The 22,224-nt window shown below is 42.7% G+C and overlaps 1 protein-coding gene across 1 annotated transcript in view; it reads right to left on the bottom strand.

The window, feature by feature from the left end:
- Positions 1 to 133: 133 nt before the first annotated feature.
- LOC116053595 (myosin-13-like) overlaps positions 134 to 22,224 on the bottom strand; it is a 53,804-nt gene continuing 31,713 nt past the window's right edge. Inside the window, exons 26-67 of the mRNA XM_035994949.1 lie at positions 21,376 to 21,438; positions 21,219 to 21,281; positions 21,074 to 21,136; positions 19,925 to 19,987; positions 19,036 to 19,098; positions 18,879 to 18,941; positions 18,734 to 18,796; positions 17,812 to 17,874; positions 17,402 to 17,464; positions 16,819 to 16,881; positions 16,662 to 16,724; positions 16,516 to 16,578; positions 16,060 to 16,122; positions 15,912 to 15,974; positions 15,630 to 15,692; positions 15,220 to 15,282; positions 14,637 to 14,699; positions 14,480 to 14,542; positions 14,334 to 14,396; positions 13,878 to 13,940; positions 13,730 to 13,792; positions 13,447 to 13,509; positions 13,037 to 13,099; positions 12,455 to 12,517; positions 12,298 to 12,360; positions 12,152 to 12,214; positions 11,696 to 11,758; positions 11,548 to 11,610; positions 11,265 to 11,327; positions 9,405 to 9,467; positions 9,248 to 9,310; positions 8,256 to 8,318; positions 8,082 to 8,144; positions 7,629 to 7,691; positions 6,862 to 6,924; positions 5,612 to 5,674; positions 5,438 to 5,500; positions 4,173 to 4,235; positions 4,031 to 4,093; positions 2,910 to 2,972; positions 1,230 to 1,358; positions 134 to 687 (exon numbers count right to left, since the gene is read on the bottom strand). Of these exons, the coding sequence (XP_035850842.1) occupies positions 407 to 687; positions 1,230 to 1,358; positions 2,910 to 2,972; positions 4,031 to 4,093; positions 4,173 to 4,235; positions 5,438 to 5,500; positions 5,612 to 5,674; positions 6,862 to 6,924; positions 7,629 to 7,691; positions 8,082 to 8,144; positions 8,256 to 8,318; positions 9,248 to 9,310; positions 9,405 to 9,467; positions 11,265 to 11,327; positions 11,548 to 11,610; positions 11,696 to 11,758; positions 12,152 to 12,214; positions 12,298 to 12,360; positions 12,455 to 12,517; positions 13,037 to 13,099; positions 13,447 to 13,509; positions 13,730 to 13,792; positions 13,878 to 13,940; positions 14,334 to 14,396; positions 14,480 to 14,542; positions 14,637 to 14,699; positions 15,220 to 15,282; positions 15,630 to 15,692; positions 15,912 to 15,974; positions 16,060 to 16,122; positions 16,516 to 16,578; positions 16,662 to 16,724; positions 16,819 to 16,881; positions 17,402 to 17,464; positions 17,812 to 17,874; positions 18,734 to 18,796; positions 18,879 to 18,941; positions 19,036 to 19,098; positions 19,925 to 19,987; positions 21,074 to 21,136; positions 21,219 to 21,281; positions 21,376 to 21,438 (2,930 nt within the window). The 3' untranslated portion in view covers positions 134 to 406. The remainder of the gene's footprint in view (positions 688 to 1,229; positions 1,359 to 2,909; positions 2,973 to 4,030; positions 4,094 to 4,172; positions 4,236 to 5,437; positions 5,501 to 5,611; positions 5,675 to 6,861; positions 6,925 to 7,628; positions 7,692 to 8,081; positions 8,145 to 8,255; positions 8,319 to 9,247; positions 9,311 to 9,404; positions 9,468 to 11,264; positions 11,328 to 11,547; positions 11,611 to 11,695; positions 11,759 to 12,151; positions 12,215 to 12,297; positions 12,361 to 12,454; positions 12,518 to 13,036; positions 13,100 to 13,446; positions 13,510 to 13,729; positions 13,793 to 13,877; positions 13,941 to 14,333; positions 14,397 to 14,479; positions 14,543 to 14,636; positions 14,700 to 15,219; positions 15,283 to 15,629; positions 15,693 to 15,911; positions 15,975 to 16,059; positions 16,123 to 16,515; positions 16,579 to 16,661; positions 16,725 to 16,818; positions 16,882 to 17,401; positions 17,465 to 17,811; positions 17,875 to 18,733; positions 18,797 to 18,878; positions 18,942 to 19,035; positions 19,099 to 19,924; positions 19,988 to 21,073; positions 21,137 to 21,218; positions 21,282 to 21,375; positions 21,439 to 22,224) is intronic.

Raw genomic sequence — 22,224 nt, 5'->3', positions numbered from 1 at the left:
TATTTACATGGAGTCTGGTGGAGATATGCTGGCTCTATACACGCTAAAAGTAGGGATTATTTACATGGAGTCTGGTGGAAATATCCTGGCTCTATACACGCTGAAAGTCCTGATTATTTACATGGAGGCTTGGTTCTGGTTTAATACTGGACCAGTTTCACAGATTGTTGTTCCATCAGACACTCAGACACACAAACATGGAGAATAGGGTCCAGGGTGGAATAAAAACCAGCTTACCTTTTAATATTTATGAGCTTCATTGATGTAAACACGTCCATCTTGGTTGTAACCACAGGAAGTCACTACCAAAATAAAAGTCCAGTGTTTTCGGTCCAATCTGACAGCTGCAAGGATAGTTTATGCAGACAGGATGTCTCACTCGTACCCTGATGCTGGGACTGTCCCGTCAGAGGGCGAATAGCAGGAAGCCGGAGAAGACGCTGAAGTTTCGGGAGTCGTCGTAGAGCCGGTAGCTGGCCGGCAGACTGAGGCGGACCTTGTCACCCTCCTCTAGCTGTAGAGCGATGGCGTTGGACGTTGACGCGTAGCCGCCGTGGTCGTTCAGGTCCAGGTTGAAGAGGATTGGCTGGTTGTTCCTGTACAGGTAGAGACCCATGTAACCCTTCAGGTAATCTGCAGCCGTGAAGCTGAAGAAGTAAAGTCCTCTGACGGGAGCCGTGAACACACCTGACAGACACAGAGCAGGGTAACATTAGTCTCACTCACCTGACAGACACAGAGCAGGGTAACATTAGTCTTGCATGTCCAGACCTACCTCCACTGTGTGTGTGTGTGTGAATGTGTGTGTGTGTGTGTGTGTGTGTGTTTAGGGTTAAGGTTAGGGTTAGCTGCCTGGTAGGTGACATTGAAGGCTTAAAACACCATCGAGCAAGACCAGCACCCCCAGAATGCACCTGAACACACCTCCCTGTAAGACCAGCACACCCAGAATGCACCTGAACACACCTCCCTGTAAGACCAGCACACCCAGAATGCACCTGAACACACCTCCCTGTAAGACCAGCCATGGGCCACAGATGAGAGCAGGTGCATTTGCTGTTTAAACGACCTGGCCGCTGGACAGGAAACTGACAACTGGGATGGTCTTAAACTAGCAAAGACACTTGGGTCGGGCTTTGTGCCACGCTGGGTGAAAGATAGGAGCCCAAACTCTTTGACTAAAAATGAACGTGTGATAAAGATCGGGCCTTTAAAGCGATGTGGTTTACCTGCAGTCTGGTTGTAGGCTCGGCCGATGTTGGAGATGGTTTTGGAGAAGGTCAGAGTCGTCTCCGTGTCGAACGGTCCGACTGCTCCTGAATCAGTCAGACCGGCCGAGAACGCCACCTTCAGCTCACCTGGGGGAAAGTTTCACTTCAGCTTAAAAGCACGTCATAACAACGCCGTTATTCATAGAGTAAGGTGGTTCCTTCATGCTAAGGTGTGTGTATGATGCACAAACTATTATCATGGCTATCTGTGGGGGATTAATAAAAATGTAGTCTTCCGTTATTCATGCACAATAAACTGCACTTCCTTTGCAAAAACACTTTATTTCTATTCTTCTGCCTGTAATATGCTCCCGATAAGAATCTATATACAGTATATATATATATATATATATATATATATATACATATATACATATATAAAAATCCTTGATGATGCGGCACGTTTTCTAAAACATCCAATGGAATATGCGGGATATTTATGCATGCATCGATGAAATTGCAGGAACTTTTTAAAACTGCGGTTTCATCGTGGCTTCATCGCGGGGTTTGCAGCTTTTCGATGATGTTCACGTCGCGTAATTACGTCACTTCATACCGTTCCCATAGCAACAGGGGAAAACGGCTGCTCTTGTGTGAAGTAAACGCAACATTTTTCAACTTTCTGCTAAGATATATGGGACTTTTTTGCAACGAAAATGCGGAGATTATGAAATCATGTAAGCCCCGCATATTTTCCGCGGAAATCGGCAATTTATGCGGCGAAAGTGCGGCGTATTTGAAAAAATGCGGCTCCCCCGAAATAAATATGCAGACTTTGGCTGATTATGCGTTGAATTATGAGATCACATAATCACGTTTTTCTGGAGGGACTGATATATGCTCCGGATAAGAATCAGACAAAGAACAGACTGTCTTTTAAAAAGTTACTTAAACACCAATTTATGAATCCAATTTCGATCCACAGTAAATGTGCTTATTGATTACTATCAGTTACTATTGTTTAATACAGTGTATCTCAGATGGGGGTATGCGTACCCCTATAGCAGGGGTCTCAAACTCAATTTACCTGGGGGCCGCTCGAGGCAGAGTGTGGGTCAGGTTGGGCCGCGTCAAGTATTCAACAAAAGTATTCTTTGTTTGCTTTCTTAAATACATCTTGTTGCCTCAATAGACACTTTTTAAGATTGGCGACCCGGTTCTTTCTCTCATCTCCCTGGTATGTTGTATACTCCTCAGCATGTCTAGTTGAGTAATGACGTCTGATGTCATATTTGTGTCTGTATCCTGTCAGTGTGTTTTTGGAATCTTCCCTGCGGTTTTTGTTATCCTTGTCTATGGGGACTTTTTGGATTTGGGACTTTGTCTTTTGCCTACTTACCTCAGTTCTGGACTTCTTGTTTGTTTGTTTATTTATTTGATTAGGACAATGCACATTAATGAAGATTTCTGTAAATGCGCCAGTGTTAGCCAGTCGGCTAATTTTCAACTGTAGTCCTAGTTGCCTAGCATGCATGTCTTTATGTCTTGTGTTTGCCTTTTGCTTTTTGGATCCCTTTTGTTGGTTTGCTCCCTGCTTTTGTATGAATAAATCCTTGTGTTCAACATTCTGCCTGCCCTCTCCCTGCGTTTGGGTCCTATTCTTCCCTGCATCATCACCAAAAGAAGTTCAGTCCAAACCTGAGTTGGTGTTTTTAAGCTGCTGCAGAATTTCGTCAGTTTCATTTAGTCTGACGCTGAAAACTGAGAAAACAAGAAGAAAGTTTAGACAGTTTGTTCTGCTCTGTTATTTCTGTTGGTCAAATAGTTTGATGCATGATCATAGCTTCCATACACAACTGCATTGCACCCTTTTGCTCTTCAGCCTTAACCAATGGAATACTATCCTGGTCAATGTGAAAAGCTGTGGTTAGGGTTTGGTAGCGTTAAAGCTAATCCAAAAAATCACTTAAAAATATCTCAACAATGCACACACACTGTTAGTTAATCACTCCTAATTACTTTAAGTCTCACTCTTCTCTCCAGTGGGGCTGATGGGGTGTGTGTGTGTGTGTGTGTGTGTGTGTGTGTGTGTGTGTGTGTGTGTGTGTGTGTGTGTGTGTGTGTGTGTGTGTGTGTCTGTGTCTGTGTGTGATTCTGTATGTGTGTGTGTGTGTGTGTGTGTGTGTGTATGTGTGTGAGAGATTCTGTCTGTGTGTGTGTGTGTGTGTGTGTGTGTGTGTGTGTGTGTGTGTGTGCGTGTGTGTGTGTGATTCTGTGTGTGTGTGTACGTGCGTGTGTGTGTGTGTGTGTGTGTGTGTGTGTGCGTGTCTGTGTGTGTGTGTGTGTGTGTGTGTGCATGCATGTGCGTGTGTGTGTGTGTGTGTGTGTGTGTGTGTGTGTGTGTGTGTGTGTGTGAATGGAGGGATTGTGTTGTGTGTAGTGCATACCTCTACACCCCTTCATCATGTGGTGCATGTGTGTGTATGTGAGTGTCTGTGTGTGTATCTGTGATATGAAATGTAATATACTGCTATTTGCTACTTGTTTTTTACTTATTGAGCGATGTATGATTTTAAAAATGTATTTCTGCTTCCTGTGGGACTGCAGATATAAATTATTAAGGCTAACTCTGGTGCCATGCATCAAATGGTTATATTTATGTTTTAATTGCACATTGTCCCTTACAAATAAAATTAAAATTGAATCAAACGGGTCAAAAACGATCATATTGACTGACTTTTAACACAAATTTCAGCTTGTAATTAGTTTTCAAACAGCCAGATTAATCTGCAGTTAGTTTGAAGCCTTCTGAGTGTTACCTGAGTTTTCTGTCTTCAGATCTTCCAGCTGTTTCTCACTAACACTCAGTCTGACCTCCAGCTCTAAACAGTAAATATCTCATTAATTAACACCTAATTACCACTTGTGTTGATGAAAATAATGAAGTAAATATAAGTCTACCTGTAGTGTTGTTGTGTCCGTCTGTCAGTCTGGACTCCATCAAGGAAAGTTGATCAGACTGAACTAAAAACACAAAATCAAAACAAACAAATGTCTTCTTCAAAAGGCTTCAATAACGTAATAATACGTTTATTAGTCAGCTCAGATGATCAGCAAGTTCTGTAAAGACCCCTCACAACAACCATCAGGGTTCATTCATGTTCATAAAGGAGTTCCTCAGGGAACTGTTGGGAATTTGTCTGAAAGACAGGCCCGAAATAAGGCCCTAAGGCCAGAGAAATCTGACTCCAATTACCTAATTCCCACACCTTCTTTAATCGGTCTTAAGTTTACCAGAACACAAGAATCAATCTGAGACGAAGAGTTCAGTTAAGCAAAGTTTACGGAGTCCCGCATAAAGCCCCTGACACACCAACCCGACAGCTGACCGTCGGCAGAAAAGCCAGTCGGACTGACCGGTCGGCTCCCCGAGGTCCAAAAAGTGCCTCAGAACATACCGAAGCAACACCGTCTAGAGCAGACGTTCTGCGCCAGGTTCAGCCGTTTGTCACTCATCCCGCTCGTCATTTCCAGGTTAGCTCTCCACCAATCAGATTGGTCATTGAGTCCGACTGTCCGGACTCCGACCCAGCAAGTCAGGTCGGCCCAAATGAAGGCTGACGGCTCCTCGGACGGACGACGGCACGAACACACCGAACAGACTCGAGTCACCGACCTCGTAAAACTGTCCAACGGCCGATTATCCGGTTGGTGTGTCAGGGGCATAAAAGTTACAACACAATTGTGGGTTCACAAACAGAGTCTAAGTTTCCCTAGCAACAGACAAAGTCAAGGCTTGGTCCACCAAGATCTCCTCCGAAGTGAGCTTTGATCTAAGCTTTCCCTGTGTCTTCATTTTCTCCTCTCAGGGGGGTGTCTTCTAGTTTATACACAGAAACTGTTGTCTTTCACAAACACACACGCCAAGGTCGGAGCCTCTATGTGGTGCAACTTCCTCTCCTAATCCCTTAACTTTTAACTGGTTTTCCTGTTTTTCTGCTTATCTGTCTGGTACACAATGCACTTTTATGCCATAAAAGGCTCAAACTATAGTTAAAGGCTTAAGCTTCACCTTCTTGTGCATCAGAGTACCTTTAACCACTTCCTCAATGACTGCACACAGCTCTTTTGCAATGATCACAAATACAACTTTAACTGCTAATATTCTACAGAACCATGTTGGATCCTCTACAATTTTAGTCTGAAGATATATTTAAGGGTTGTACCTGTGTTTTCTGTCTTCAGATCTTGCAGCTGTTTCTCGCTGTCACTCAGTCTGACCTCCAGCTCTACAGAGAAAACAGTTTAGGGTTAATTTAGGTTTATAATGTTGTTCGTCAGGGAAACGTATTGGACCAGAAATATTTTCTGGTTGAAACCAAAAGAAGTTAAGTCCAAACCTGAGTTGGTGTTTTTAAGCTGCTGCAGAATTTCGTCAGTTTCATTTAGTCTGACGCTGAAAACTGAGAAAACAAGAAGAAAGTTTAGACAGTTTGTTCTGCTCTGTTATTATGTTGTTGATTCATAATCAAACGGGTCAAAAACGATCATATTGACTGACTTTTAACTTCTAATTCGTTTGTTTTTTGTTTGTTTTTTTTAAGATTATTTTTTGGGGCTTTTTCCTTTATTAGATAGTGACAGTCAACCCGTTCTCATTCCGAACTCGTAAAATAAGGACATTTGGACAGTGGCTGTCAGTGTCTGATGCGACGAAAAAGGCGTCTTGAGATAGCAGTTAGATAGGATTTAAAGAGTAGTATATAAGGGCGAATTTCCGCTTAAGGAGGATGGTTGGGGGGGTGGATGGGTCAAACACAGGACTTTCACCCAGGAGAGCGGGGTTCACGTCCTGCTGGTCACGCTGGCTATACTCGTTTTTTTCTTTCCACCCGCGTGTCACAGAACCGTACGCCCACCCACGACCTTTTCCTAAACATAACTGCGTCAAAAGGGACGGCAATAGTCCCGACCAAGCACGTTTACTTATAGCGCTAAAGGGATGACAATAGTCCCGACCAAGACGTTTACTTATAGCGCTAAAGGGACGGCAATAGTCCCGACCAAGCACGTTTACTTATAGCGCTAAAGGGACGGCAATAGTCCCGACCAAGACGTTTACTTATAGTGCTAAAGGGACGGCAATAGTCCCGACCAAGACGTTTACTTATAGTGCTAAAGGGACGGCAATAGTCCCGACCAAGATGTTTACTTATAGCACTAAAGGGACGGCAATAGTCCCGACCAAGCTTTACTAAGCTAAAGGGACGGCAATAGTCCCGACCAAGACGTTTACTTATAGCGCTAAAGGGACGGCAATAGTCCCGACCAAGCACGTTTACTTACAGCGCTAAAGGATTTTTAGCGTCAATAAGAACAACAAAGGCACCTGACCAAGCATCCATATTTTACGAGATGGGTGTGAGAATGTGTTGTGATAGTGGATAGACAGGAAAGTGGGGAGAGAGAGAGAGATGGGGGATGACATGCAGCAAAGGGCCGCAGGTCAGATTCGAACCCGGGCCGCTGCAAAGGACTCAGCCTACATGGGACGCACGCTCTTACTGGGTGATCTAGAGGCCACCCCTCCTAATTAGTTTTCAAACAGCCAGATTAATCTGCAGTTAGTTTGAAGCCTTCAGAGTGTTACCTGAGTTTTCTGTCTTCAGATCTTCCAGCTGTTTCTCACTAACACTCAGTCTGACCTCCAGCCCTAAACAGTAAATATCTGTTTAATTAACACCTAATTACCACTTGTGTTGATGAAAATAATGAAGTAAATATAAGTCTACCTGTAGTGTTGTTGTGTCCGTCTGTCAGTCTGGACTCCATCAAGGAAAGTTGATCAGACTGAACTAAAAACACAAAATCAAAACAAACGAATATCGAACACGACAAATGTCTTCTTCAAAAGGCTTCAATAATGTAATAATAAGTTTATTAGTCAGCTCAGATGATCAGCAAGTTCTGTAAAGACCCCTCACAACAACCATCAGGGTTCATTCATGTTCATAAAGGAGTTCCTCAGGGAACTGTTGGGAATTTGTCTGAAAGACAGGCCCGAAATAAGGCCCTAAGGCCAGAGAAATCTGACTCCAATTACCTAATTCCCACGCCTTCTTTAATCGGTCTTAAGTTTACCAAAACACAAGAATCAATCTGAGACAAAGAGTTCAGTTAAGCAAAGTTTACGGAGTCCAGCATAAGTTACAACACAATTGTGGGTTCACAAACAGAGTCTAAGTTTCCCTAGCGACAGACATAAAGTCGAGGCTTGGTCCACCAAGATCTCCTCCGAAGTGAGCTTCGATCTAAGCTTTCCCTGTGTCCCTGTATTCACGTTTATAAAAGAGTTCCTCAGGGAACCATGTTGGATCGTCTACAGTTTCAGTGTGAAGATATGTGTAAGGGTTGTACCTGTGTTTTCTGCCTTCAGAGCTTCCAGCTGTTTCTCATCGTCACCCAGTCTGACCTCCAGCTCTACAGAGAAAACAGTTTAGGGTTAATTTACTAGCCTGGGAAAACCCTGACAAACTTCAGGCAAATTTGAGATTTGCTCTGCAAGTCAGTCTGGCCAAGAGCCCATTTCCAATTTTTCCAAATCAAGGCACTAATCACAACCGTTGAGGAGGGCTTTACACCAATCACAACCGTTGAGGAGGGCTTTACACCAATCACAACCGTTGAGGAGGGCTTTACACCAATCACAACCATTGAGGCGGGCTTTACACGATGACCCCCACTCTCAGTTACAGCTGAGAAGGGTCTGGGGTCAACCAGGCTATTCATTCGCACTTATGAAGGAGTTCCTCAGGGAACCATGTTGGATCCTCTACAATTTTAGTCTGAAGATATATTTAAGGGTTGTACCTGTGTTTTCTGTCTTCAGATCTTGCAGCTGTTTCTCGCTGTCACTCAGTCTGACCTCCAGCTCTACAGAGAAAACAGTTTAGGGTTAATTTAGGTTTATAATGTTGTTCGTCAGGGAAACGTATTGGACCAGAAATATTTTCTGGTTGAAACCAAAAGAAGTTAAGTCCAAACCTGAGTTGGTGTTTTTAAGCTGCTGCAGAATTTCGTCAGTTTCATTTAGTCTGACGCTGAAAACTGAGAAAACAAGAAGAAAGTTTAGACAGTTTGTTCTGCTCTGTTATTATGTTGATCAAATAATTTGATTCATAATCAAACGGGTCAAAAACGATCATATTGACTGACTTTTAACTTCTAATTCGTTTGTTTTTTGTTTGTTTTTTTAAAGATTATTTTGTGGGGCTTTTTCCTTTATTAGATAGTGACAGTGGATAGACAGGAAAGTGGGGAGAGAGATGGGGGATGACATGCAGCAAAGGGCCGCAGGTCGGATTCGAACCCGGGCTGTTGCAAAGGACTCAGCCGACATTGGATGCACGCTCTACTGGGTGGTCTAGACCAGGGGTTTTCAAACTTTTTGTGTGTGTGGACCACTATTTGTAATCAAGAATTTTTGCGGACCACCTCGTAATACACATAATAAAATATGTCAACACACAGTCCTACCTGAATTAATCTGCACCTCTTAATTAATAGGCCTACTAGCACTATAACTGGTCATCTCATCAGCACAACAGGCTCGTTGGCTGCCACAGATTTAATTTATTTATTTACCCAAGCGCCCAAGGGAATAATCAGGTTAATTTGAACAACAGGCTTATTTCCATAGCAGTGGAGTATTAAATCTATACAGTAATAAGAACACTTGGATATAGTCAACATTTCAAAACCTAGCCTATTTTAGTAATCACACAATAATTTGACAATTTAATTTAAATTTAAACTGTATATCAATATACATATTCTTAATCTTTATGGGAATTTCCTGGTAAAATGAAGGTTAAAAAAACTATTATTTTATACTTTATTTTGCTTTTCCACGGACCACCTGCTTACCCTCATGGACCACTAATTTTGGGAATGACTGACCTAGAGGCCGCCCCTTCTAATTAGTTTTTAAACAGCCAGATTAATCTGCTGTTAGTTTGAAGCCTTCAGAGTGTTACCTGAGTTTTCTGTCTTCAGATCTTCCAGCTGTTTCTCACTAACACTCAGTCTGACCTCCAGCCCTAAACAGTAAATATCTCATTAATTAACACTTGATGAAAAAACTTGATGAAAAATGAAAATTTGATGAAAATAATTAAGTAAATATAAGTCTACCTGTAGTGTTGTTGTGTCCGTCTGTCAGTCTGGACTCCATCAAAGAAAGTTGATCAGACTGAACTAAAAACATAAAATCAAAACAAACAAAGTCAATAATTGTGCTGTAGAATTGACTCTAAATTAAATTTCCAGAAGAATTGTGAAGCTGTCTGTAAAAAAGGACAACAGCGTCTATACTGCTTGAGAAAATTGTTCCATTTTCATATAGACCAGTCCTTCCATAAAAATGCGGAGTTTTTTTGTGATAGTTTTGGGCTAAAATCCTTGATTACGTGGCACGTTTTCTTAAAAAATGTGATGGAATATGCGGGATATTTATGCAATTTTATGCGATGAAATTGCGGGAACTTGCAAAAACTGCGGTTTCATCGTGGCTTCATCGCGGGGTTTGCAGCTTTTCGAGGATGTTCACGTCGCGTAATTATGTCACTTCATAACGTTCCCATGGCAACAGGGGAAAATAGCTGCTCTTGTGTGAAGTAAACGCAACATTTTTCATCTTTCTGCTAAGATATATGTGACTTTTTTGCAACTAAAATGCGGGGATTATGAAATCATGCAAGCCCCGGGTATTCTGCGCGGAAATCTGCAATTTATGTGGCTAAAGTGCGGCGTGTTTGAAAAAATGCGCCCCCCGAAATAAATATGCAGACTTTGGCTGATTATGCATTGAATTATGTGATTGCATAATCACGTTTTTCTGGAGGGACTGATAGACAAGACTATGATGACACTATTTTATCATGCCTTTATCGAATCCATCATATCTTTCTCCTTAGTGTCATGGTTTGGGTGTGTTTCAGTTAAGCACAAGCATCGCCTAAATCAAATTGTAAGATGGTCAAGTAAGCTGACTGGTGAGTCCCAGCTGCACCTCACATCCCTGTATGCTAAACAACTACAGCGGATAGCTACGGCCATCTTAGGGCCCTGACACACCAACCTCGTCAGGAGGAAAGGCAGTCGGACTGGTCAGTCTCCCCGAGGTCCAAAAAGTGCCTCAGAACACACCAAAGCGACACCGACATGAGCGTACATTCTGCGCGTGCGCAAGGCGTAATACGTCTCCATAACAGCAGGCGGCGCTAATCTGTATTGTCGCCCCAAAAATTAAAATCGGCAGCTGATTGGACGAACGCGTCACGTGGGTCTGGCTGCTCCCGGATTTTACAACCGACCATAATGGCGGCTTGTTCGGAAGACGATCTCATATTGGACTAAAATAGTTCACCGAAACATTTTAAAAACATTTAAGAGAGAAATAGGCCGTGCAGTTGCTGAATCTGTCTTCATTTCAGATCAACAAAGGTCAGTTTAAAAGATTTTCGTCAGATTTTGAGAGCCTGTTCGTCACGCTAACATAAGTGCACTGATTCGCTAGTCAAGGGCTAGAACTCCACCAATCTGATTGGTCATTAGTCCGACTGCCCGCCCTCTGACCCAGCAAGTCAAGTCAGCCGAAATGAAGGCCGACGGCTCCTTGGACGGACGACGGCACGGAACACACCGAACAGAGTCGAGTCACCGACCTCGCCAGACTGTCCAACGGCCGATTATTGGGTTGGTGTGTCAGAGCCTTTAGACGATAGCCTACACCATTTTCAGTTCCCGCGACAGGCAGTTTGCACTTTTACCTCAGTGCGGCCCGTTTGTACATACCTCGCCATGCTTTTACGCGCACATTGCGAAACAAATACGCCTGAAGTGGGCGCAAAAGCGTTAGTACATGAGGCCCTCAGTTTGAAGAAGCACTACATGCACAGTTTGAGCGACTAATACATTACTTTCCATTTCGTATCACTTTATTCAGATAACATCTATTAATCTGCAGTTGGTCTGAAACCTTCAGAGGGTTACCTGTGTTTTCTGTCTTCAGATCTTCCAGCTGTTTCTCGCTGTCACTCAGTCTGACCTCCAGCTCTAAAGATAAAACAGGTTAGGGTTAATTCATGTTTATAAAGGAGTCCCTCAGGGAACCATGCTGGATCCTCCAAAGTTTTTAGTCTGAAGATGTTTTTGCTTTGAGCTCAAACATTGACTCTGTTCCAAACTTTTTGCACTTTGTATGAATGTCATAGTTGAATAATACATAAATATATTATATAAATCTATATTTATTTTGAAACCTTCAGAGTATTACCTGAGTTTTCTGTCTTCAGATCTTCCAGGTGTTTCTCGCTGTCACTCAGTCTGACCTCCAGAGCTGAACAGGAAACAGTAAAATCTGATTAATTAATACCTAATTACCACTTGTGTTAATAAAAATAATAAAGTAAATATAAGTCTACCTGTAGTGTTGTTGTGTCTGTCTATCAGTCTGGACTCCATCAAAGAAAGTTGATCAGACTGAACTAAATCAGAATCAGAATCAGTTTTACTGGCCAAGTATACTTACATACACAAGGAATTTGACTTCGGTTGGTGTTAACTGTCTATACATTCAACAAATAGACATGTAGTAGTAAACATTCATTAGACAAATAGTAATATAGACACATACTGTACAATAGAGACAACAATATACATATCAACATAATATACAAAAATACAAATATACAAGTACACATGAGTGGGATGTAAAGTGCAAAAAGTAATAGTGCAAAGTAGTGTGCAAGATGCATATTTGGATAAGTATGTAATGTGTAGAGAAGTGGGTGAGTGGCCAAAGTGGGGCTGACCGCATTTATCAACAAATCAATAGAGTGAAGGCAATGGGAAAGAAGCTAAAAACACATGGTGTGTACCTGTGTTTTCTGTCTTCAGATCTTCCAGCTGTGTCTCATCGTCACTCAGTCTGACCTCCAGAGCTGCACAAAAAAACAATTCATTATTATTTAATGGTTTAATTAATGATGAACTGAAAGTAGCATTGAAGAGTTGATGATGTTACCTGCAGTGTGATTCTCCAGCTGTTCCAGCTGTGTCTGAGTGGATCTCAGTCTTACCTCCAGAGCTGATCAACAATCAGATGATTCATTCATACATTTACTGAGTCTGGATTTAAGGTAAAGTCCAGAATAGAAAGATGAGTGTAAATACAAGTCTACCTGTAGTGTTGTTGTGTCCGTCTGTCAGTCGGGACTCCATCAAGGAAAGTTTATCAGACTGAACTAAAAACACAAAATAAAAACAAGCAAATGTCTTTTTCAAAATGCTCTGAGCGCATTCACCGTCACTCTCACTCTCTCATGTAGCCTACACACTAAGCACCGAGCTATTCCTTAAAGGAGCTATTCCCCGTCTTGTAACACAAGGAGAGCCTGCCAGAGCTTCTTCTATTTGGTCCGAAAGTCCGAACCATCCAAAAAATGCTTTCACACTATAAATGAACCGGACCATGACCACCTCTTTTGGTCGGACCAAAATTTGGTCTTTTGATCCGGACAGTGGTCCGGGGGAGGTTTCACACCTGTAATTTTGGTTCGGATCAAACTGAAAAGTCCGAAAGTCTGGACCAAATGAGGTATGTGTGAAAACGCCCTTATATTACACAGCTCAGAGGATCAGCAGATTCTGAAAAAAACCTCAAAATAACCATCAGGGCTCATTCATGTTTATAAAGGAGTTCCTCAGGGAACCTTCCTGGATCCTCCACAGTTTCAGTTTCAAGATATATTTAAGGGTTGTACCTGTGTTTTCTGTCTTCAGATCTTCCAGCTGTTTCTCGCTGTCACTCAGTCTGACCTCCAGCTCTAAAGAGAAAACAGTTTAGGGTTAATTTAGGTTGATAAAGGTGTCCCCCAGGGAAACGTATTGGATCCTCCACAGTTTCAGTCTAAAGATATGTTTAAAGGCTCTGACACACCAACCCGACGGCCGACCGATCTAGTCAAGGGTTAGCACTCCACCAATCAGATTGGTCATTGAGTCCGACTGCCCACTGGCCAATTCAACAAGTCCAATCGGCCCAAATGAAGGCCGACGGCTCCTCCAACTGACGACGGCACGGAACATACCGAACAGACTCGAGTCACCGACCTCGCCAGACTGTCCAATGGCCGATGATCGGGTTGGTGCGTCAGGGCCTTATGGTTTGTACCTGAGTTTTCTGTCTTCAGATCTTCCAGCTGTTTCTCGCTGTCACTCAGTCTGACCTCCAGCTCTAAAGATAAAACAGGTTAGGGTTAATTCATGTTTATAAAGGAGTCCCTCAGGGAACCATGCTGGATCCTCCAAAGTTTTTAGTCTGAAGATGTTTTTGCTTTGAGCTCAAACATTGACTCTGTTCCAAACTTTTTGCACTTTGTATGAATGTCATAGTTGAATAATACATAAATATATTATATAAATCTATATTTATTTTGAAACCTTCAGAGTATTACCTGAGTTTTCTGTCTTCAGATCTTCCAGGTGTTTCTCGCTGTCACTCAGTCTGACCTCCAGAGCTGAACAGGAAACAGTAAAATCTGATTAATTAATACCTAATTACCACTTGTGTTAATAAAAATAATAAAGTAAATATAAGTCTACCTGTAGTGTTGTTGTGTCTGTCTATCAGTCTGGACTCCATCAAAGAAAGTTGATCAGACTGAACTAAATCAGAATCAGAATCAGTTTTACTGGCCAAGTATACTTACATACACAAGGAATTTGACTTCGGTTGGTGTTAACTGTCTATACATTCAACAAATAGACATGTAGTAGTAAACATTCATTAGACAAATAGTAATATAGACACATACTGTACAATAGAGACAACAATATACATATCAACATAATATACAAAAATACAAATATACAAGTACACATGAGTGGGATGTAAAGTGCAAAAAGTAATAGTGCAAAGTAGTGTGCAAGATGCATATTTGGATAAGTATGTAATGTGTAGAGAAGTGGGTGAGTGGCCAAAGTGGGGCTGACCGCATTTATCAACAAATCAATAGAGTGAAGGCAATGGGAAAGAAGCTAAAAACACATGGTGTGTACCTGTGTTTTCTGTCTTCAGATCTTCCAGCTGTGTCTCATCGTCACTCAGTCTGACCTCCAGAGCTGCACAAAAAAACAATTCATTATTATTTAATGGTTTAATTAATGATGAACTGAAAGTAGCATTGAAGAGTTGATGATGTTACCTGCAGTGTGATTCTCCAGCTGTTCCAGCTGTGTCTGAGTGGATCTCAGTCTTACCTCCAGAGCTGATCAACAATCAGATGATTCATTCATACATTTACTGAGTCTGGATTTAAGGTAAAGTCCAGAATAGAAAGATGAGTGTAAATACAAGTCTACCTGTAGTGTTGTTGTGTCCGTCTGTCAGTCGGGACTCCATCAAGGAAAGTTTATCAGACTGAACTAAAAACACAAAATAAAAACAAGCAAATGTCTTTTTCAAAATGCTCTGAGCGCATTCACCGTCACTCTCACTCTCTCATGTAGCCTACACACTAAGCACCGAGCTATTCCTTAAAGGAGCTATTCCCCAGTCTTGTAACACAAGGAGAGCCTGCCAGAGCTTCTTCTATTTGGTCCGAAAGTCCGAACCATCCAAAAAATGCTTTCACACTATAAATGAACCGGACCATGACCACCTCTTTTGGTCGGACCAAAATTTGGTCTTTTGATCCGGACAGTGGTCCGGGGGAGGTTTCACACCTGTAATTTTGGTTCGGATCAAACTGAAAAGTCCGAAAGTCTGGACCAAATGAGGTATGTGTGAAAACGCCCTTATATTACACAGCTCAGAGGATCAGCAGATTCTGAAAAAAACCTCAAAATAACCATCAGGGCTCATTCATGTTTATAAAGGAGTTCCTCAGGGAACCTTCCTGGATCCTCCACAGTTTCAGTTTCAAGATATATTTAAGGGTTGTACCTGTGTTTTCTGTCTTCAGATCTTCCAGCTGTTTCTCGCTGTCACTCAGTCTGACCTCCAGCTCTAAAGAGAAAACAGTTTAGGGTTAATTTAGGTTGATAAAGGTGTCCCCCAGGGAAACGTATTGGATCCTCCACAGTTTCAGTCTAAAGATATGTTTAAAGGCTCTGACACACCAACCCGACGGCCGACCGATCTAGTCAAGGGTTAGCACTCCACCAATCAGATTGGTCATTGAGTCCGACTGCCCACTGGCCAATTCAACAAGTCCAATCGGCCCAAATGAAGGCCGACGGCTCCTCCAACTGACGACGGCACGGAACATACCGAACAGACTCGAGTCACCGACCTCGCCAGACTGTCCAATGGCCGATGATCGGGTTGGTGCGTCAGGGCCTTATGGTTTGTACCTGAGTTTTCTGTCTTCAGATCTTCCAGCTGTTTCTCGCTGTCACTCAGTCTGACCTCCAGCTCTAAAGATAAAACAGGTTAGGGTTAATTCATGTTTATAAAGGAGTCCCTCAGGGAACCATGCTGGATCCTCCAAAGTTTTTAGTCTGAAGATGTTTTGCTTTGAGCTCAAACATTGACTCTGTTCCAAACTTTTTGCACTTTGTATGAATGTCATAGTTGAATAATACATAAATATATTATATAAATCTATATTTATTTTGAAACCTTCAGAGTATTACCTGAGTTTTCTGTCTTCAGATCTTCCAGGTGTTTCTCGCTGTCACTCAGTCTGACCTCCAGAGCTGAACAGGAAACAGTAAAATCTGATTAATTAATACCTAATTACCACTTGTGTTAATAAAAATAATAAAGTAAATATAAGTCTACCTGTAGTGTTGTTGTGTCTGTCTATCAGTCTGGACTCCATCAAAGAAAGTTGATCAGACTGAACTAAATCAGAATCAGAATCAGTTTTACTGGCCAAGTATACTTACATACACAAGGAATTTGACTTCGGTTGGTGTTAACTGTCTATACATTCAACAAATAGACATGTAGTAGTAAACATTCATTAGACAAATAGTAATATAGACACATACTGTACAATAGAGACAACAATATACATATCAACATAATATACAAAAATACAAATATACAAGTACACATGAGTGGGATGTAAAGTGCAAAAAGTAATAGTGCAAAGTAGTGTGCAAGATGCATATTTGGATAAGTATGTAATGTGTAGAGAAGTGGGTGAGTGGCCAAAGTGGGGCTGACCGCATTTATCAACAAATCAATAGAGTGAAGGCAATGGGAAAGAAGCTAAAAACACATGGTGTGTACCTGTGTTTTCTGTCTTCAGATCTTCCAGCTGTGTCTCATCGTCACTCAGTCTGACCTCCAGAGCTGCACAAAAAAACAATTCATTATTATTTAATGGTTTAATTAATGATGAACTGAAAGTAGCATTGAAGAGTTGATGATGTTACCTGCAGTGTGATTCTCCAGCTGTTCCAGCTGTGTCTGAGTGGATCTCAGTCTTACCTCCAGAGCTGATCAACAATCAGATGATTCATTCATACATTTACTGAGTCTGGATTTAAGGTAAAGTCCAGAATAGAAAGATGAGTGTAAATACAAGTCTACCTGTAGTGTTGTTGTGTCCGTCTGTCAGTCGGGACTCCATCAAGGAAAGTTTATCAGACTGAACTAAAAACACAAAATAAAAACAAGCAAATGTCTTTTTCAAAATGCTCTGAGCGCATTCACCGTCACTCTCACTCTCTCATGTAGCCTACACACTAAGCACCGAGCTATTCCTTAAAGGAGCTATTCCCCGGTCTTGTAACACAAGGAGAGCCTGCCAGAGCTTCTTCTATTTGGTCCGAAAGTCCGAACCATCCAAAAAATGCTTTCACACTATAAATGAACCGGACCATGACCACCTCTTTTGGTCGGACCAAAATTTGGTCTTTTGATCCGGACAGTGGTCCGGGGGAGGTTTCACACCTGTAATTTTGGTTCGGATCAAACTGAAAAGTCCGAAAGTCTGGACCAAATGAGGTATGTGTGAAAACGCCCTTATATTACACAGCTCAGAGGATCAGCAGATTCTGAAAAAAACCTCAAAATAACCATCAGGGCTCATTCATGTTTATAAAGGAGTTCCTCAGGGAACCTTCCTGGATCCTCCACAGTTTCAGTTTCAAGATATATTTAAGGGTTGTACCTGTGTTTTCTGTCTTCAGATCTTCCAGCTGTTTCTCGCTGTCACTCAGTCTGACCTCCAGCTCTAAAGAGAAAACAGTTTAGGGTTAATTTAGGTTGATAAAGGTGTCCCCCAGGGAAACGTATTGGATCCTCCACAGTTTCAGTCTAAAGATATGTTTAAAGGCTCTGACACACCAACCCGACGGCCGACCGATCTAGTCAAGGGTTAGCACTCCACCAATCAGATTGGTCATTGAGTCCGACTGCCCACTGGCCAATTCAACAAGTCCAATCGGCCCAAATGAAGGCCGACGGCTCCTCCAACTGACGACGGCACGGAACATACCGAACAGACTCGAGTCACCGACCTCGCCAGACTGTCCAATGGCCGATGATCGGGTTGGTGCGTCAGGGCCTTATGGTTTGTACCTGAGTTTTCTGTCTTCAGATCTTCCAGCTGTTTCTCACCGACACTCAGTCTGACCTCCAGAGCTGAACAGGAAACAGTAAATATCTGATCAATCTGTCAGTATGGACACCATCAAAGAAAGATGATAAGTCTAACTTCAAGTTTATAAAGGAGTTCCTCAGGGAACCATGTTGGATACTCCATAACTGTTCACAAACTGCTCCAAACAGCTCTATTGTAGTCCAGCCTTTACTTCCGTGAGCAACATGCATCACTTTGTAACACACGTTATAATGCTCGCCTAGCTGCCAGCGTGGCATGCCCTCATACTCTGCTTCTGACTGGCTAGTAGTCCTTATCTAGCTACTGTCAGGGCACACCCTCATACTCTGCTTCTGACTGGCTAGTAGTCCTTACCTAGGTACTGTCAGGGCACGCCCCCATACTCTGCTTCTGACTGGCTAGAAGTCCTTACCTAGGTACTGTCTGGGCACGCCCTCATACTCTGCTTCTGACTGGCTAGTAGTCCTTACCTAGGTACTGCGCATGTGCGACTCCCAACAAAGATGGAACAGAAGTGAGAGGTCTCACTCTGTAGCTAAGACAGAGAGCTCAACACACAGGGTGAAAAGAGGAGCTGCAGCAATGAGCAGTACAACAAAAATATGGTGTTTTTTGAAAATTAGACCATGTAAACCAATTCTGATATAACCTCAAAATACAATTATGAACCTGAAAATGAACATAATATGAGCCCTTTAAGGTTTGTACCTGTGTCTTCTTTCTTTACATCTTCCAGCTTTTTCTCGCTGTCACTCAGTCTGACCTCCAGCTCTAAAGAGAAAACAGTTTAGGGTTAATTCAGGTTTATAAAGGAGTTCCTCAGGGAACCATGTTGGATCCTCCACAGTTTAAGTAGGAGGATATGTTTAAGGTGTGTACCTGTGTTTTCTGTCTTCAGATCTTCCAGCTGTGTCTCATCGTCACTCAGTCTGACCTCCAGAGCTGAACAGGAAACGATTCATTATTATTTAATGGTTTCATTAATGATGAACTGAAAGTAGCATTGAAGAGTTGATGATGTTACCTGCAGTGTGATTCTCCAGCTGTTCCAGCTGTGTCTGAGTGGATCTCAGTCTTACCTCCAGAGCTGATCAACAATCAGATGATTCATTCATACATTCACTGAGTCTGGATTTAAGGTAAAGTCCAGAATAGAAAGATGAGTGTAAATACAAGTCTACCTGTAGTGTTGTTGTGTCCGTCTGTCAGTCGGGACTCCATCAAGGAAAGTTTATCAGACTGAACTAAAAAACACAAAATCAAAACAAAGAAATGTATTTTTAAAAATACCCCAATAACAATGGTTTATATTACACAGCTCAGAGGATCAGCAGATTCTGAAAAAAACCCTCAAAATAACCATCAGGGCTCATTCATGTTTATAAAGGAGTTCCTCAGGGAACCTTCCTGGATCCTCCACAGTTTCAGTCTAAAGATATGTTTAAAGGCTCTGACACACTAACCCGACGGCCGACCGTCAGGAAGAAAGGCAGTCAGACTGATCAGTCGTCTCCCAGAGGTCAAAAAAGTGCCTCAGAACACACCGAATCGACGCCGACTTGGGCATACGTTCTACACGTGTGCAAGACGTAATACGACTCCATAACAGCAGGCGGCGCTAATCTGTATTGTCGCCCAAAAATGAAAACCGGAAATGTCGGAACATCTCTCTAGACCTCGTAAACACAAAGCACGCTGTCGTCAGTCATTGTTTTCATCAGAGAGGGTTGATAGTAGTCAAGAAGGATCATTGTGGTCATTACTCGCTGAACGGAAGAAAATACAATGGCGAGTAATAAGAAGATACTGGCGTTGTCAGCTCTCGGGCTTCTTCTTGTGGAAGAAGCACTGATTCGCTAGTCAAGGGTTAGCACTCCACCAATCAGATTGGTCATTGAGTCCGACTGCCCACTGGCCAATTCAACAAGTCCAATCGGCCCAAATGAAGGCCGACGGCTCCTCCAACTGACGACGGCACGGAGCATACCGAACAGACTCGAGTCACCGACCTCGCCAGACTGTCCAATGGTCGATTATCGGGTTGGTGTGTCAGCGCCTTATGGTTTGTACCTGAGTTTTCTGTCTTCAGATCTTCCAGCTGTTTCTCACCGACACTCAGTCTGACCTCCAGAGCTGAACAGGAAACAGTAAATATCTGATCAATCTGTCAATCTGGACTCCATCAAAGAAAGATGATAAGTCTAGGGTTAATTCAAGTTTATAAAGGAGTTCCTCAGGGAACCATGTTGGATACTCCATAACGGTTCACAAACTGCTCCAAACAGCTCTATTGTAGTCCAGCCTTTACTTCCATGAGCAACATGCATCACTTTGTAACACACGTTATAATGCTCGCCTAGCTGCCAGCGTGGCATGCCCTCATACTCTGCTTCTGACTGGCTAGTAGTCCTTACCTAGGTACTGTCTGGGCACGCCCTCATACTCTGCTTCTGACTGGCTAGTAGTCCTTACCTAGGTACTGTCAGGGCACGCCCCCATACTCTGCTTCTGACTGGCTAGTAGTCCTTATCCAAGGTACTGTCAGGGCACGCCCCCATACTCTGCTTCTGACTGGCTAGTAGTCCTTACCTAGGTACTGTCTGGGCACGCCCTCATACTCTGCTTCTGACTGGCTAGTAGTCCTTACCTAGGTACTGTCAGGGCACGCCCCCATACTCTGCTTCTGACTGGCTAGTAGTCCTTATCCAAGGTACTGTCAGGGCACGCCCCCATACTCTGCTTCTGACTGGCTAGAAGTCCTTACCTAGGTACTGTCTGGGCACGCCCTCATACTCTGCTTCTGACTGGCTAGTAGTCCTTACCTAGGTACTGAGCATGTGCGACTCCCCACAAAGATGGAACAGAAGTGAGATGTCTCACTCTGTAGCTAAGACAGAGAGCTCAACACACAGGGTGAAAAGAGGAGCTGCAGCAATGAGCAGTACAACAAAAATATGGTGTTTTTTGAAAATTAAACCATGTAAACCTATTCTGATATAACCTCAAAATACAATTATGAACCTGAAAATGAACATAATATGAGCCCTTTAAGGTTTGTACCTGTGTCTTCTTTCTTTACATCTTCCAGCTTTTTCTCGCTGTCACTCAGTCTGACCTCCAGCTCTAAAGAGAAAACAGTTTAGGATTAATTCAGGTTCATAAAGGAGTTCCTCAGGATCCTCCACAGTTTAAGTAGGAGGATATGTTTAAGGTGTGTACCTGTGTTTTCTGTCTTCAGATCTTCCAGCTGTGTCTCATCGTCACTCAGTCTGACCTCCAGAGCTGAACAGGAAACGATTCATTATTATTTAACGGTTTCATTAATGATGAACTGAAAGTAGCATTGAAGAGTTGATGATGTTACCTGCAGTGTGATTCTCCAGCTGTTCCAGCTGTGTCTGAGTGGATCTCAGTCTTACCTCCAGAGCTGATCAACAATCAGATGATTCATTCATACATTCACTGAGTCTGGATTTAAGGTAAAGTCCAGAATAGAAAGATGAGTGTAAATACAAGTCTACCTGTTGTGTTGTTGTGTCCGTCTGTCAGTCTGGACTCCATCAAGGAAAGTTTATCAGACTGAACTAAAAACACAAAATCAAAACAAGCAAAATGTCCTTTTCAAAATACTCGAATAACAATGGTTTATATTACACAGCTCAGAGGATCAGCAGATTCTGAAAAAAAACCTCAAAACAACCAACAGGGCTCATTCATGTTTTTAAAGGAGTTCCTCAGGGAACCTTCCTGGATCCTCCACAGTTTCAGTCTAAAGATATGTTTAAAGGCTCTGACACACCAACCCGACGGCCGACCGTCAGGAGGAAAGGCAGTCAGACTGATCAGTCGTCTCCCAGAGGTCAAAAAAGTGCCTCAGAACACACCGAATCGACGCCGACTTGAGCGTACATTCTACACGTGTGCAAGACGTAATACGACTCCATAACAGCAGGCGGCGCTAATCTGTATTGTCGCCCAAAAATGAAAACCGGAAATGACGGAACATCTCTCTAGACCTCGTAAACACAAAGCACGCTGTCGTCAGTCATTGTTTTCATCAGAGAGGGTTGATAGTAGTCAAGAAGGATCGTTGTTGTCATTACTCGCTGAACGGAAGAAAATACAATGGCGAGTAATAAGAAGATACTGGCGTTGTCAGCTCTCGGGCTTCTTCTTGTGGAAGAAGCACTGAGTCGCTAGTCAAGGGTTAGCACTCCACCAATCAGATTGGTCATTGAGTCCGACTGCCCACTGGCCAATTCAACAAGTCCAATTGGCCCAAATGAAGGCCGACGGCTCCTCCAACTGACGACGGCACGGAACACAGCGAACAGACTCAAGTCACCGACCTCGCCAGACTGTCAGATGGC

The sequence above is a fragment of the Sander lucioperca genome, chromosome 18, assembly GCF_008315115.2.
Source record: "Sander lucioperca isolate FBNREF2018 chromosome 18, SLUC_FBN_1.2, whole genome shotgun sequence".
In the NCBI taxonomy this organism is placed as follows: domain Eukaryota; kingdom Metazoa; phylum Chordata; class Actinopteri; order Perciformes; family Percidae; genus Sander; species Sander lucioperca.
This window is presented reverse-complemented; position numbering and strand designations above follow the sequence as displayed.